Source organism: Brassica napus, chromosome C5, assembly GCF_020379485.1.
Source record: "Brassica napus cultivar Da-Ae chromosome C5, Da-Ae, whole genome shotgun sequence".
Taxonomy (NCBI): Eukaryota; Viridiplantae; Streptophyta; class Magnoliopsida; order Brassicales; family Brassicaceae; genus Brassica; species Brassica napus.
The window spans coordinates 37922078-37937121 of NC_063448.1; the positions used below are offsets into that span (position 1 = coordinate 37922078).

The 15044-nt window shown below is 29.5% G+C and overlaps 2 protein-coding genes across 3 annotated transcripts; one reads left to right on the top strand and one right to left on the bottom strand.

Moving 5' to 3' along the window:
- Positions 1 to 8752: 8752 nt before the first annotated feature.
- Positions 8753 to 9911, top strand: LOC106367504 (auxin-responsive protein IAA2). Of its 2 annotated transcripts, XM_022707190.1 has the most exons (3): positions 8753 to 8988; positions 9023 to 9208; positions 9294 to 9911. In XM_022707190.1, the coding sequence occupies exons 1-3, from the start codon at positions 8768 to 8770 to the stop codon at positions 9646 to 9648; spliced, it is 762 nt and encodes a 253-aa protein (XP_022562911.1). In that variant the 5' UTR covers positions 8753 to 8767; the 3' UTR covers positions 9649 to 9911. The 2 variants fall into 2 exon arrangements, with proteins under 2 accessions (XP_022562911.1, XP_013662748.1); XM_013807294.3 differs by having other exon boundaries at positions 8890 to 9208.
- A 3454-nt stretch (positions 9912 to 13365) lies between these two features.
- On the bottom strand, positions 13366 to 14019 carry LOC106363347 (F-box/kelch-repeat protein At3g13680). Its single transcript, XM_013803101.1, has one exon. It carries the CDS (start codon positions 14017 to 14019, stop codon positions 13366 to 13368), a length of 654 nt encoding a protein of 217 aa, XP_013658555.1.
- Positions 14020 to 15044: the final 1025 nt, after the last annotated feature.

Consider the following 15044-nt stretch of genomic DNA (forward strand, 5'->3'; position numbering starts at 1 on the left):
ATAGACGAAGAAATTAAGAATATTCTCAAATTTTTGTTTTGACTAAGCCAAGTTTTGACATTCAAAACGTAACTCAACGGAAGTGAGAAGAACTCTTCCATTGTCTATTCCGAAGTACTAAGGGACAGTAATCAGTTTCCTTTCGCTTCGAGCCCATCAAAAATTCACAACAATATGAGCCATAAAGCAACGAAGAGAGATAAACATTACAGTAAGGAGAAGCGAGCGTGTGCGTTTTCAAGATCATTAATGTATACCACTTACATGTTTCTTGTTTGCCCAACCACTTCCAAGTTCATTCAATTTTCATGCTCTTCGGTTTCATACCACACGAAAATTCATATCAAAATTCGTTGAATTGATGTTCAAAAAAAAAAAAAAAAAAAATTCGTTGAATAGTATTTTTAGATCTATTGGAATATCACCGTTTAATTAACAAGTTAAGACTACACTTTGCAGGTTAACCAAAAAACTATATACAATTTGTAGATATCATGACAGTTGAATCTAAGAAGATCTGCTAGGAAACCATTGGATTTTATCTTCTTTAAGAATTGTCCTCTTCAGCAGCAACATTATTTATATGTTCTGTGTACAGAGATATTAACAAGATCCCCATAATCTTAAATCATATTAAAAAGAGTAAAAAATACAAAACGACCTATACTATTGATGCCACCATATTATAATTGTTTACAGAACCAAACCAGTCCGAAACATAGTGTCTCTGTCATGATATATTAAATATGCACATTCGTTAAGAAACTAAAACCCAAATAAATATATATCAAAATAACTCTATGTTAGTTTCATAGCGTTTATGTTCATTTTTATAATAATTAATTAAAAAATATAACCTTAATGAATTACAATGTTATATGTAATTGCCATTATTTAAAATATTTAATAATTTATGCCAATTAAATTTTTTGTTTTAGTTTTCTTTTTAAATTTTTCTAAATAAGATATATAATAAAAGGAAATATTCATATAATACAAAACGAAAATTATATTTACAAAAGGAAAGAAAACATAGTTTATCAAAAAACAAATATATATATAATGTTATTTCTTAGAAAGGAAAGTTCAAAAAACCGTTTTGATCTTAAAAATAATCATCTCTTTAAAACATAATATTAAAAACATATATAACATATATTTTAAAATCAATAAAATGATTTTTTTTTAAATCATTCCATTTTCTCAGATTATTAAAAACTTAATTTAAGGTCTTACTATATTTATTTTTAAAAAATTATATACTTATACAACATAATATATATACATTTAATAAAAATACATAAACCAATACAAAATTTTATGGTTAATATTATTTAGAATAAATTTTAATTTATCTTGTTACATCTAAATTATAAAGTAATTTACACCAAAAATAATTTATTTTGTAAATATTTATAAATCTTCATTTATAAAACTTAGTACTAATCATCATTTTAGTTTTCTACTATTTTTACAAATGCACAAATATCAAATTATAAAAAAGAACTGACGAAAGTATATATGCATATTTAAGATGAAGAATTGAGCTAATGCAATAAATAAAATCACCCAAATTTAGTTTAACTAAAATAAAAAATGATTGTGCTTCATTTTGAAAATATATATGTAACTTAATATAATCCACAAAATGAGTAACTTGAACGACTAAATTTTTATGCCCAAACTAAAAAGTCTAAATGCAAAAAATAAAAATGAAATTTTAATCTACTTCAGCACAAAAAATAATTGTGGTTAATATGGGAAAAAAATATACCCAAGTAAAAACCAAATAGACTAGATATTATATATCCAAATTACATGTCTAATTAAAATAATATGATATTAATTAAAATAAATCATACATAGAAATAAAAAAATTGTTAAACAAAAATTAGAATATTAATAATTTTATCATATATTTATTTTGTAAATATTTTATCTGTGCATTGACATGGAAAAATCACCTAATATTTAACTGAGTCAGAAGATAACTAACACAAAATCATGATCGGCTATATTTCGTGCCACGATCACTGGTACGCTGTCCACAAGTTTCCTGTTTGTTGAAAACTGAATTATTTATCGACAATACTTCGAAGTTGGTTCAATGTTGCTCTCCGAAACTCCGAATGTATTGCCCCGTCCCTACTTTGCCTTTTGAACAGCTTATGTTATTAATGCTTCAACGAAAAGACAGTAAGACATATCCAGCTAATTAGGGTTGCTCTTGTTTGAATCATTTAAGCCCCACGAATATGTAATTAAGGCACAAAAATAAAGCCAGATCCTCGTGTGGAGATCCCGAGTAAATGTGAATCCAAAACAAGTCATGTCAAGATTTCAAATCATAGCGTTTTTTTTTTTGAAACACTAAATCATAGCGTTTTTATTCGAATTTTGGACCATAAAAGGGATTATTGGATTCACTAGATATTTTGTGGGTTATCAGTTTTGTTTGCGATAATTGAGAGTTGTTTTGAAAACCTGTTGATTGAAACAAGGCAAAAGAAACTAGAAAGTAAGATGTACGTTAATAGTTAACAAGAATTACATAAAAATAGAAGATATATGGTGGAGATAAGACTGAGATAGTGATGAGTCTAAAAGGGAACAAAAACTTTAATAATTTAAAAACTCAGCTTTTTTGAGATGGACACGGATGCGATTTGCAAAGGACACGCCTCTTTGGAGTCTAGCTTGTGTTTGCATCACAAGACAAGTTGTTTGTTTCAACTTTCAACGCCATCCATTTAACTTACTGTTTTTCTACCAAATGTAGCGATTTTAATATATACTACAATATGTATATTTTTACAAATCCTTTAAACATGCTTTCCGTTTCCTATATATTTCGACCTTTAGCAAATACTGATGTTTCGTACCGAACTACAGTGATATTAAACATAGGAAAATTAAATTGAAAATGGCTCATTTTTTTTTTTGAACTTTAATGGCTCATTTTTTCTGTTATCGAATTAAGCAAAATCAGGTAACTAATATATAAGTACTTCCTTCAACATATCTATATTATTAAAAGAGAAGTACCCATTTGAAAATGTTCTTATTTCATTAATTAAATTCCTTTTTTTTGCTTGTCTTTTTCAGTTGCATTTATGAAATATCCTAAAACGAATAAAACTGCTTAATTTATTACTTGTCTTTTTAGTTACATTAATGAAATATACTTAAATGAATTTAAACTTTCTATTTTATTATTTGTCTTTTTCAGTTACCTTAATGAAATATACTTAAATAAATTTGGACATAATGTCATTTAATCAACCAAAAAAACTCATGAGTTATCCTTACGTGCATAATTTTAATAATGGAGATTTTTAAAAACGTGCATCATTAAAATGTTACCTAAAACATGCAGCACTAATATATAACAGAACCGCATCCCGGGTTTGACAGAGGGAAATTATTCGCGGAGCCACCCATTAATAGTAATGGAACTCTGTGCAAAGTTTCCTCCGGTAATATGAGTTACCACCCCTTGATCGCTTATACTACCCCAAACATCTGACTGTAAAAAATATAGTGAAATAACCTTTCCTAACATGCATCAATAAAACTAGAATTTGACTCACATAATTGTACGGATATTATTTTCAGTTGATTAAATTTAAAAATCTATATTATTAAAAGAGAAGTACCCATTTAAAAATGTTCTTACTTCATTAATTAAACTCTTTTTTTTTCTTGTCTTTTTCAGTTGCATTTATGAAATATTCTAAAACGAATAAAACTGCCTAATTTATTACTTGTCTTTTTAGTTACATTAATGAAATATGCTTAAATGAATTTAAACTTCCTATTTTATTGTTTGTCTTTTTCAGTTACCTTAATGAAATATCCTTAAATAAATTTGGACATAATGTCATTTAATCAACCAAAAAAACTCATGAGTTATCCTTACGTGCATAATTTTAATAATGAAGATTTTTAAAAACGTGCATCATTAAAATGTTACCTAAAGCATGCAGCACTAATATATAACATGCATCAATAAAACAAGAATTTGACTCACACAATTGTACGGATATTATTTTCAGTTGATTAAATTTAAAAATAATTTTTTATTCAAAAAATATTTAAGAATGGCTATGTTTTTAAAAATTATATGGTCTTATTTGCTCATAACTCATTTGTCATTTGATAAATTGTTAGAAAGAAAATTTTAGCATAATATAACTCAGTTGTCATTTGCTAAATTTATGGTATTTATTTATATTTTTTATTATTTAATTATAATATTTTTATTTTATATTTGAAAGATAAATGAATTTTCTTCCAAAAAATATTTTTGTAAATGTATTTTTTAAAAAATAATCAATTAAAATTGTTATTATCATTGAATATCATTATTTTTGACATAATTTGAGTCTTCGTTTATATCAAAACTTATCATATTTTAGGATAATTTTAATTAAAAATGTAATTTTCATATTTTTCAAACAAATTCTAAAAATAGTTTTTAAATATTTTGTTATAATTGTTAAAAAAATATTGAGTTGCATTTCAAATAAAAAGGTAGAGATATTAAAAATATTATAATTAAAATATGTAAAATTTAATATAGTTTTAAGGAAATGGTCAAAATAAAAAAATTTACACATAAAATAATCATGATTTTTGTTAACTGGGCGGATCATTATTTATATGATATCGCACACGAAAGAAAATTTCTGTTTTTAAAATTATCTAATTAACTCTATATTCATTTTTTTATATTTTTTATATGATATCACACATTCGTAAAAAAAATAGATAGTTTAAGATGCAACAAAAAAAATATTTACTTAATGAATATAACATGAACGAATATTACAAATACATCATTTAATAAAATAAATAATTAAAAACTAAAAATTCATATCCGCGCTGGCGCGCGGATCAAGGTCTAGTATATGTTAAAAAATAATATGTATGTTACACTTTTGTTGATACATACGATGAGTTATTCTAATCTTTATATATTAATTGAGAAACATTACAGCGTTGTTTTGTAGCCACGTGTCACCATGACAATGAAATTCAGAATTCTTAAAGAAATAGGTTGGTACATCTTAACTTATATTATATTTTTTATTAAAATAACTATTAATTTGATAAATAGTGTACAAAATAATATTCTCGCACCTCCCTTAAATAAAAGCTATGGAATTGTCTAATATAGTTAACGTATATATGAGAATTAATGATTATGAATAATAAATATTTGATAATAATTTTTGTATTTTAGCTCTTTTTGTTTAATTTTATATTATTAAAAGATATTAAACAACCACATTAACCATATAATATAAAAATTATTTTTTTTACTTTTATGCTATATTTTGAATTTTTCAAACGACTATAAATTACTAAAAACGTTAAATGTCTCACACTAAAATTTTGTGATCAATGGTTTAACTTTTGTTTTGATAATAACAAGATATAAATTATCATAAATCGTATGAATATGAAGTCTCATTTACTAGACATTCATAACATAGAAAAATATTTAAATATGATAATTTTTAAATTTGTATTGAAAAAGTATTGAAAACTTAATATTTAATTTTTGAATTTTGCATTCAAAAAATCGTACATTAGAAATTTTGTGTTTATCACATGAGTATGAATTCTCAATAATAAATATTTATATTAAATATATTATATATCTATGTTCATGTCATTGAAATTTAGTTATATACTATATAAAATAAATAAAATGATTGTTTTGATTTATTTACTAAAAAATATCATAAATAAACAAGATGTATTGTTTTGATTTATTTGTTTAGTCTAATTTAATTATATACATAATATAATACGTAAATGAATACAAATAAAAAATAATAGATAAAAATTATTTTTATATATAACATTCATCCCGCGTAAATCTCTTACCACCATTGTTGATACATACGATGAGTTATTATTCTAAATAAAAAACTGTAGTCTAATCTTAGTCCTTTATGATTACATAAAGGAAAAGAAAATCTCTTACCACTATTTGATTAAGAAAGTAAAACAAAAATATAAACATAACATTAACCAAAACAATCCAAATGACATAATTTTTTCCTTTGTCAATATATACATCTTCTAATGTAATTCAATCACTACTTTACAGTTTCTACCCTCGCGGTTTCTCAAGTCCGTTTAGTAAAAAATTGTGGGTTTAAGCAACAACTAGCTTTAGAAATCATCTACATAAGTATCAAAGATATCTAGTAGATATATTCAACGGGTACTCTCAGTAACCTAATGGAGCTCATCCTATTTTTAGAAGCTCTTTCAAAGTTTTGATCAAGACTATAAAAACGCATGAACAATACAAACATATAAAATAACTATTTTCAAGAATTAAGTTTCCCACAATGTAAAGTGATTTTAGAAATATGTGGTTAACTAAAATATGCATTCGTGCAATTAACCAAAATTGGTATACACTCGTGCATGCTTCTCTTAGGGCTTGATTGGTTTCTCTAACGCAGCTTTTGCGGTTGGTAGCGGTTGACAACGTTTCGTAACAAACCGTTACAAACCGCTTCAAACCGCTCTGAACTTCTTAAAATCAAACTCTGGTTCCAGCTAACGTTTGCGGTTGCGGGCGGCTGCAGGAGGATAATTTTTTTTTCTTTTTTTAAAAACCATATAAATACACAAATAAAAATGTTCAATAAAAAATTTAAATTGGAATTATAAAAATACTAAAATATATCTATTATATTTTAATTAATAATATAAATTTTAAAACAAAAATATTTTCTATAAGTTTTAAAATTTTAAAACTATAATTTTCTAAATATAATTTTCATATTTATTATAATATTATTATTTTTGATATTTTTATAATTATATAAAATGTAAATATTTCTAATTTATGATTTAACAGCTGTTGTATTTGGTAGTTAATCAGTCATAAGTATCCCGCAAACGCACCAATTTTTAATAGCTGAACCAGTCGTACAAATCTCTTAAAATCGCTAGAAACCGCAACCACCCGCATCTGCAAACTCCCGCAACCGCAACCACTGCATTTAAGCCAGTCAGAGCCTTAATTAGTTAGCAGATACATTTCAGGAGTTAGTTATAACTGAAATAAATACATGAAACTCTGACAACATAACCTTCTAAAATATATTTCCTCCGTTTTTAAGTAAGATTTTCTGAATTCTTGTTCCACAAAGATAAATTTTCTATATATTTTAAGATATTTTTGTATACTTTTGAGACACATTAATCATGAATATTTGAATTGATTAAATTTCATTAGTATATAGTTGGAAAGTGAATAGAAAAATAAATAGTAAATTAAAATTGTAAATATTTATTATATTTTTAATATGCGTAAACACAGCAGAAATTTTTTTTTCCGGGAATAGAGGGAGTACATAAACTTATCTCAAATCTTTGGGATATTGGAGAAGGCAAGAACATAGAAGGAATCTATATCTCAAAAGTAGGAAAAATATATATATCTAAAACTGCTAAATCCATTGAATAAATCCCAACCTAAACATCAAAACGCATGCGGATTAGAAGCTAAATGTACATAGTTAAACGCAATCTATGGGGAGAATTAAAATTACAGTGGTTCATACTTTTAGATTTTATGATTCAAAGTAGATATAGCACGTGGAGACTCTCCCCCACAATCCATTTTAAGGAAAATAATTTTATGATTAAAAGACAAATATATAAGAAAGCACATGGCGTTACCATTCATCTATCAGTTACCAACACATTTGACCTTATCCACCACATGGGCATCCCTCTCTAATTCTCCATTAATCTACCCAAAAAAGAATTATTAACATTTTCCAACTCATAATATACAAATGCGGTGTAAATTATGATGGAGGATTCCCCAAGATACATAAACTTAAAATAAACTACAGTTGCTACAATTTATATATCTAAAGTAAAACGTATTTATACGCACAAATGATAAATGTGAATTACTTGGTCGTTAACATTTGAATGTAACTTCCATAAATTCCTGAGCTAGAAGAGCGCTTGGAAACTCTGGATATTCCCATCATGGAATTATATGATGTTTTCAGCGGAATTTTATTTTTTCCTTTGAATGTCGTTTTAGTATGATTGTATATAATACATTTGTCACATATACCAAAATGAAAAAAAAAATCTATATATATTACCGTTACGAAACAACTCTTACAATTAAATTCTAAGGCACACTTTTATATATGACACTGTGAAAATTAATTCCAAACAAAACTAGTAATAACATTGTAAACCGGCACTATTTCAGAAACATTTATATCTTAAAACAATAGTTTTTTTGGTTAAAAAAATATGTTTCTGTATTTTCTTTAAAAATATTCAAGTTACTATTAAACAAAGAGAGTAATAATTATCAACACACATATTTTATACCAAGATATAAACAAAAAGGCTATATTTTCAAAAGATGCAAAACAAAGAAACTTTAAGAAAACGTACATAAAATGTTTTAGTATTATGTACACATATATTTTAGTATTACACTATACTTTTCTATATATACATATATTTTAGTATTACACTATATTTTTCTAATGGTTGCTTTATTTCCGTGTCGGCAGATAGAATTCCAAGTTTTAACTCATCATTTCTTCTTTCATTTTTTCTCTATTTCCTTTGGTCCTTTGTAATAATTATATCCTTTGAAAAAGGAAAAAGGAAAGACATATCAACGGCTAAGATGTAGCGTAAGCAAAGTTGGCGGAGGCAAATAAGGAGCGTGGAATAAAGACAGAGTCGAGTCCACATGGGCGGCCATAGCGTTTGTGTCCTACCTTTGTCCCCTTGCCTCATTCTTGCCTTTCATGCTCCCGACAACTTCTATCTCTCTTCTTTTAAACCTAACTTCTATGCATCTTCTCCCACCTTTATATATCTCTCTCCTATTTCCTCCAAGTCCATCATCAACCAAACTCACCAACAAGAACAATATCAAGAACAAGAACAAGAACAAGAGAAGGATTTTGCGTTGGATATTACACAAAAGCATATAGAGAGAAAGAAATCTTGATTTTGAAAAAAAAATGGCGTACGAGAAAGTCAACGAGCTTAACCTTAAGGACACAGAGCTTCGTCTTGGATTACCTGGAACAGGGCAAGTAAAGGAAGAACAAGAAGTTTCTTGTGTTAGAAGCAACAAGCGTCAACACCAAAGCGATAACGAGGAAGAATCTACACCTCCTACGAAGTAAGTAAACATCTGACTTCCGATCTATTCTTTCAAATTATTTGATGAATTATTGTACTAATGATGATTCTTTGCTAATTTACAGAACTCAAATCGTTGGTTGGCCTCCGGTGAGATCTTACCGCAAGAACAACAACAGTGTTGTGAGCTATGTGAAAGTGAGTAAGGACGGAGCCCCTTACCTACGTAAAATCGATCTCAAAACATACAAAAACTATTCAGAGCTTCTCAAGGAGTTAGAGAACATGTTCAAGTTCACAATAGGTGAATACAGCGAAAGAGAAGGATACAGAGGATCTGGAGTTGTACCAACGTACGAGGATAAAGATGGAGACTGGATGTTGGTTGGTGATGTTCCATGGGATATGTTCTCTTCTTCTTGTAAGAGACTCAGAATCATGAAAGGATCCGATGCTCTTGCTTTAGACTCTGCCTTATGATGATGATGAAGAAGACATTTCGATGAGATTTGGATGAATGAACCCTTTTTGATTTGATTCGGCGTTTGAGTAGTTGACCACACCAAAAAACAAAACATTTCAGGGTTTTGAGATATATCCATCTCCAAGTGATTTTCTTTTTCCTTTTTGTTTGATTTGTTGTTAGATTTGAAGGAGTTTGATGTAAAGATACATGAAATTTTATGTATAAGACGGACATATACACAATATAGATGCATATGTAGCAATATTCTTGACGAACAGTCTTTAATTTCATAATAGTACAAAATCAAATACAAAAATATAGGAAAGTAGATGATTGCTTCCATATTCTTACACACCATCCTCATATTACCATTTTTCTAGATATGTTAGGACTTAGGAAGTAAGACAATATATATATTCTGGCTATTATATAAACAAAATCACTCGAAAGGATAAAAACTGAAACCGTATGGGAAACTAAAGTATAAAATATCTTCAATGAACCTACAGTATTGTGACTGGCTTATAATAGTGGCGCCGATAAAATTACATTTTGTGATTCGCAACACATTTCTCCGATACTTTCTACAATAGCAACAATGAAGTGTTAAAGATATCTAGGATTACGAGATCATCTTTAATATTTTTTTTTTTGATCAAACATCTTTAATATATTTATTTATAGATATTAGAAAGTTAATTGTTGCGTATAGAGTACATGAAGTAAATTAGTAATCTTGTTTTAGGTGTGATCTTTGAAGATTCACTGATGCACACCTGAGGAAGTTATCAAGAGAAGTTTAGATCATCAGAGTGCTGTAATCAGCAGAAACAGTCTCACAAAGACGTTATATTCACGGTTGTTTGATTGGTTAGTGGCTGGTTTAACGAGGCTTTTTGTCATTACAACCAGATGTGATTTTCAAGATTTGAATCTCAGTTGATATCTCTAGTTGTTGCAGGTTGGTAGAAAAGATTAACGTCTCAATTTGACAAGATGCGAGTTCTAGATTCGAGCACTCAAAAATCAAATAGGTAGGCAATGTCCGCACTAAAAGCATTTTGTGTGTTTCCTATGTTAATAACACAACTTTTGCAGCTTCGAACACTTCTTTACTAGTTTCACAAACAAGAAGTTGCAACAACATGTCAATCAAGATCGGGTGACCATACAAAAAAAAAACATTTTCAGGAAACGAATTTAACGCCCACTGTAGGATTCTAACCAACAACCACAAAGATCAAGAGTAAGGCTTTCTATAACTGGGTTAGAAATAAAAATTACTAGCAAGTCTTGTTCAAAATAACATGAAGAAAGAGCATGAAACGTCGACTATGCAAGAAAACAATTAAGTATCTCTTTCATTCTTTTTGCGTGGTTAGTTAACTTGCACTAAACTTGGAAGATAAGAAGAGAACACGTGTGGAGGATAAAACATACCCACACCAAATCCACACACTAGCTTCCTCCTCTTGTCTTTACGAGATTCTCCAAGTCTCACAGATTTGAAACATTCTTCTCCAATGATGTACGCTGTTTTGTAGGTATTGGTTGAGTCGCCTTCCCTTTGGCCAAAAACCACAGCAACTCTCTTTGCCTCGTCAATGAAGAAGCTAAGCGCATATGCATTGGGTAGTCTGATGCTCTAATAGGTCCCAAAGACTTAAGAGAACAAGAACACAAGTTTACTGCAATTTTATTTTCATATCATTCCATAAAACAATAGTTACTTAAATAGACAAAGAAAGATAACTAAATAACTGCCAAGTACGGAACATGTTAAACAAGTTGAGATGATCCCATTAATAATGGACAACACACGATGCCATGACTCTTGTTATGATCTTATCAATACTCCACCCTCCAAAGAACCTTGTCCTCAAGGTTCGACACAACATGACTAGCCTTTATGATCATGTTATGTTTCTTCTCCATAGCAACATAGGATTGTACAAGTACAACTTCTTTATCATGTAGTGGTGGAGGTTTACCAGAAACTGGTTCTTCTTGGCTGAGCTTCTTTGGTGTTGGGGTGAATGGTTCATGGCTTTGGTTTGGACGTGACGGAGCGGAAATGGCATGCCAGTGTGTTTTGTGAGCAACGTTCGAGATCCAGAACTGTGCGATTAGAGCTTCATCATTAGACACATCAATGGTTTCTTTGAATAACTCATTGTTTCTTGATGAAGAAGCAAAGCTTGAACAGCCTAGAACCGCCAAGCCTTCATCACCATTGATTTTGACAGCTTTGGTAATTTCCACCGGAGGACTCATGACTTGCCGGAGACGTTTGAATTCATTCATCATAACATGCTTCAATTTCTGCAACTCATCATGCACTGCAAGGAGGAGGTTGATCTTCACATCTTCCATGCTCCCACGGTTGTCAAGCTAGTCGTATGAGGACTACAAGGAGGAGGATTTTTTTTTCTTTTTTCTTTTTGAATAGAAGTTTTGATACCACAAATTGCGGTCCGGATCAAAACAGAGATAGATAGAAGTTTTTGATACCACAAGGTGGGGGAAAATGGCCTATTCCTATATAAACTAATTGTTCCCGGTTTTTTCACACATGAACTTTTAAGCCATGCCAAAAACTACATGAACAGCGGAAAAATGGTTTATTCCCCTATGAACTACTTGTTCCTGGTTTTTTCACACACAAACTTTTAATTCATGCCAAAAACCACATGAACAACTCTATTTTTTGAATTACATACACAAACTATCGATTTTAAATTAATTCTCATGAAACCGTAAACAGTGGTATTTAAACGTCAACTTGATTTATGACAGGTGGAGAGCCAATTTATTCTTTTTTTTCTTTTTTAGTCAACTGCTTTTCTTCAGAAATCATTTTATTATCGATTGGGGATAAAATTTATTATTCTGCAGAAGAATAAAATGTTTTACATGATGCATAAAGAAATAAGAGCATCAACTACTAGCTTACCAATCTCCATGTATTGCCACAAGGAACTATAAAATCGATGCAGTATCTCCAATTGATGTTGGAAAATAAAACGATTTATGAAGAAAATGAGCAATTGAAAAAAAAAAGAATAAAACGAAATTGTATTTTTTTTATCAACTCAAATTAAACCGGTTCTCCATCTGTCATAAACTAAGTTAACTTTCAAATAACACATTTACGGTTTTAGGGGAATTAGTTTAAAATCGATAGTTTGTGTATGTAATTCAAAAAATAGAGTTGTTCATGTGGTTTTTGACATGATTTAAAAGTTCATGTGTGAAAAAACCAGGAACAACTAGTTCATAGGGGAAGAAGCAATTTTTTTGTTGTTCATGTGGTTTTTGACATGACTTCAAAGTTCGTGTGTGAAAAAACCGGGAACAACTAGTTTATAGGGGAATAGACAATTTTCCCCCACAAGGTGGTCCAGATCAAAAACAAAATTGTGCTTTGATGCCAGTTAAGGCCCCTCCTTAAAGCTAAGAGAGTTTGCTCTGATACCAAATAATAGGTCCCAAAGACTTAAGAGAACAAGAACACAAGTTTACTGCAATTTTATTTTCATATCATTCCATAAAACAATAGTTACTTAAATAGACAAAGAAAGATAACTAAATAACTGCCAAGTACGGAACATGTTAAACAAGTTGAGATGATCCCATTAATAATGGACAACACACGATGCCATGACTCTTGTTATGATCTTATCATGCTCATAGACACCTTCAGAAACTTGCTCCACGACACTGTGTTGGACTCAAATCTTATTTGTAACCCAAATCTCCAGTATCTTATCTTCTATCTCTAGATTGAGCACCGCGAGATGCTCTTCCCTAGCACAGGACAGAGTCACCGTCACAGGATATCCATAAGTGTAAGAATGAAACGGAAGAGGCAGCAACTGTCCAAGTCTCTCTCTTGTAAAATCAAAACAAATTAAAAACCAAGCTACTTCACTATGTCGTATTCTTACATCCTTCACAACAAAGTAAGCGTTTCCCTTCAAAGACATGCCGCCGAGTTGGTGATGTGGAATACTCCAGTCGCAAGTTATACTAAGAACCTTCCACGAATGGGAGCTAAAATCGTAGATCTCATACTCAAAAACAGCTGGCTGACAATAAAAAAATTTCAACATCTTATGGCTACCGTTGCTGTCGTATCCAAGCGCATACTTGTCAGTGGTTTTGAAGTTTCGTTCAATCAACCTTGTTTGCCCCAAATACGGATTCCACAACAAGACCTTCTCATTCTCATGGTATTTAGTGAAGCATAACACTAAACCGTCGCAGTGAAACACCCTAGATATCTCGTTGTGATTAAGTCTTTCTATTTCCTTTACAGATACATCGACCAAGACATTGCGGATTCCTTGGAGATCGAACCTCACTGAGCAAAGCTTATAATCCATCGTTATGAACCCTATAAACTGCTTTCTTGCTACTGCTCTAGGTTCATGTGATAATTAATTTGATAGCCAATTTTTTGTTTTATTTTTATGTCAAAACAATTTTCATATTATCTAATTTTTGTGATTGTGATAAATTTACGGTGTGTTTATTTTATTAATGAAACACAGCATTATTGTCTTTTTGGTGGGCCATTTTTCCTACATGTAAATTGAAGTGAAATCAATGTTAACTTTAAACCAAATTTCATTTGATTTATCCTTCGATTCTGAACTAAATATGAGCTCTATACCAGTCTTGCATAAGACTTCGCAGACGCGGTTTCTCCCAATATCTTGTGGCCGCATGGCCATGATCCGGTTGCGGACTGTCTTGTCAATAATCTTAGCCAGTTGACTATGTTGTCTTGGCTTCTTGAGATGTAGGGCTGGACATTTTATCCGTTAAATTTGATTCGATTCGCTATTCGTCTCGATTCGATCTAAAATTTCCGGATATCCGTAGACTTCCGTAGCAAAGTAAATACTAAAAATCAATATCCGTTAAAATCGAAGCAAATCACAAATATCAAAATTTTTAAGAAGCGGATATCCGATCCGATCCGAAAATATATAAATACATGTACATATTGATTATGCTTAATGTTTTAAATGTATAAGTTGATATCCCCTATATATTATTTGTGAAACATTACAACTTCTTTTTGTAGCCACATGTCATCACTAGGATGATTCTTAGAATTATTATAGAAATAGGTTGGTCCATCTAATTATATAATAAGCTTTTTATTAAACTAACCATAAATTCATTATTAATGTCATTTATTATTTCTTTAAATAAAGATTACGGAATTGCCTAATGTGGGTAAAGTATATATGACAATTAATAATTTTGAATAATAAAGGTCTAATAAAAAAATATATCTTCTATCAAATTTGTTTAATTTAAAACTATTAAAATAATTTTTTTAAAAACACAATAACCATATTATAAAAATTTAGATTTTTCTGTATATTTTATATTTTGA

Bases quoted from the DNA above. Each gene is read 5' to 3' on its own strand.
- LOC106363347 (XM_013803101.1), bottom strand. From the start codon at position 14,019: ATGGATTATAAGCTTTGCTCAGTGAGGTTCGATCTCCAAGGAATCCGC.
- LOC106367504 (XM_022707190.1), top strand. From the start codon at position 8,768: ATGGGCGGCCATAGCGTTTGTGTCCTACCTTTGTCCCCTTGCCTCATT. The intron at 8,989-9,022 runs GTTGGATATTAC...ATAGAGAGAAAG, and splicing joins GAACAAGAGAAGGATTTTGC to AAATCTTGATTTTGAAAAAA. The intron at 9,209-9,293 runs GTAAGTAAACAT...GCTAATTTACAG, and splicing joins GAATCTACACCTCCTACGAA to AACTCAAATCGTTGGTTGGC.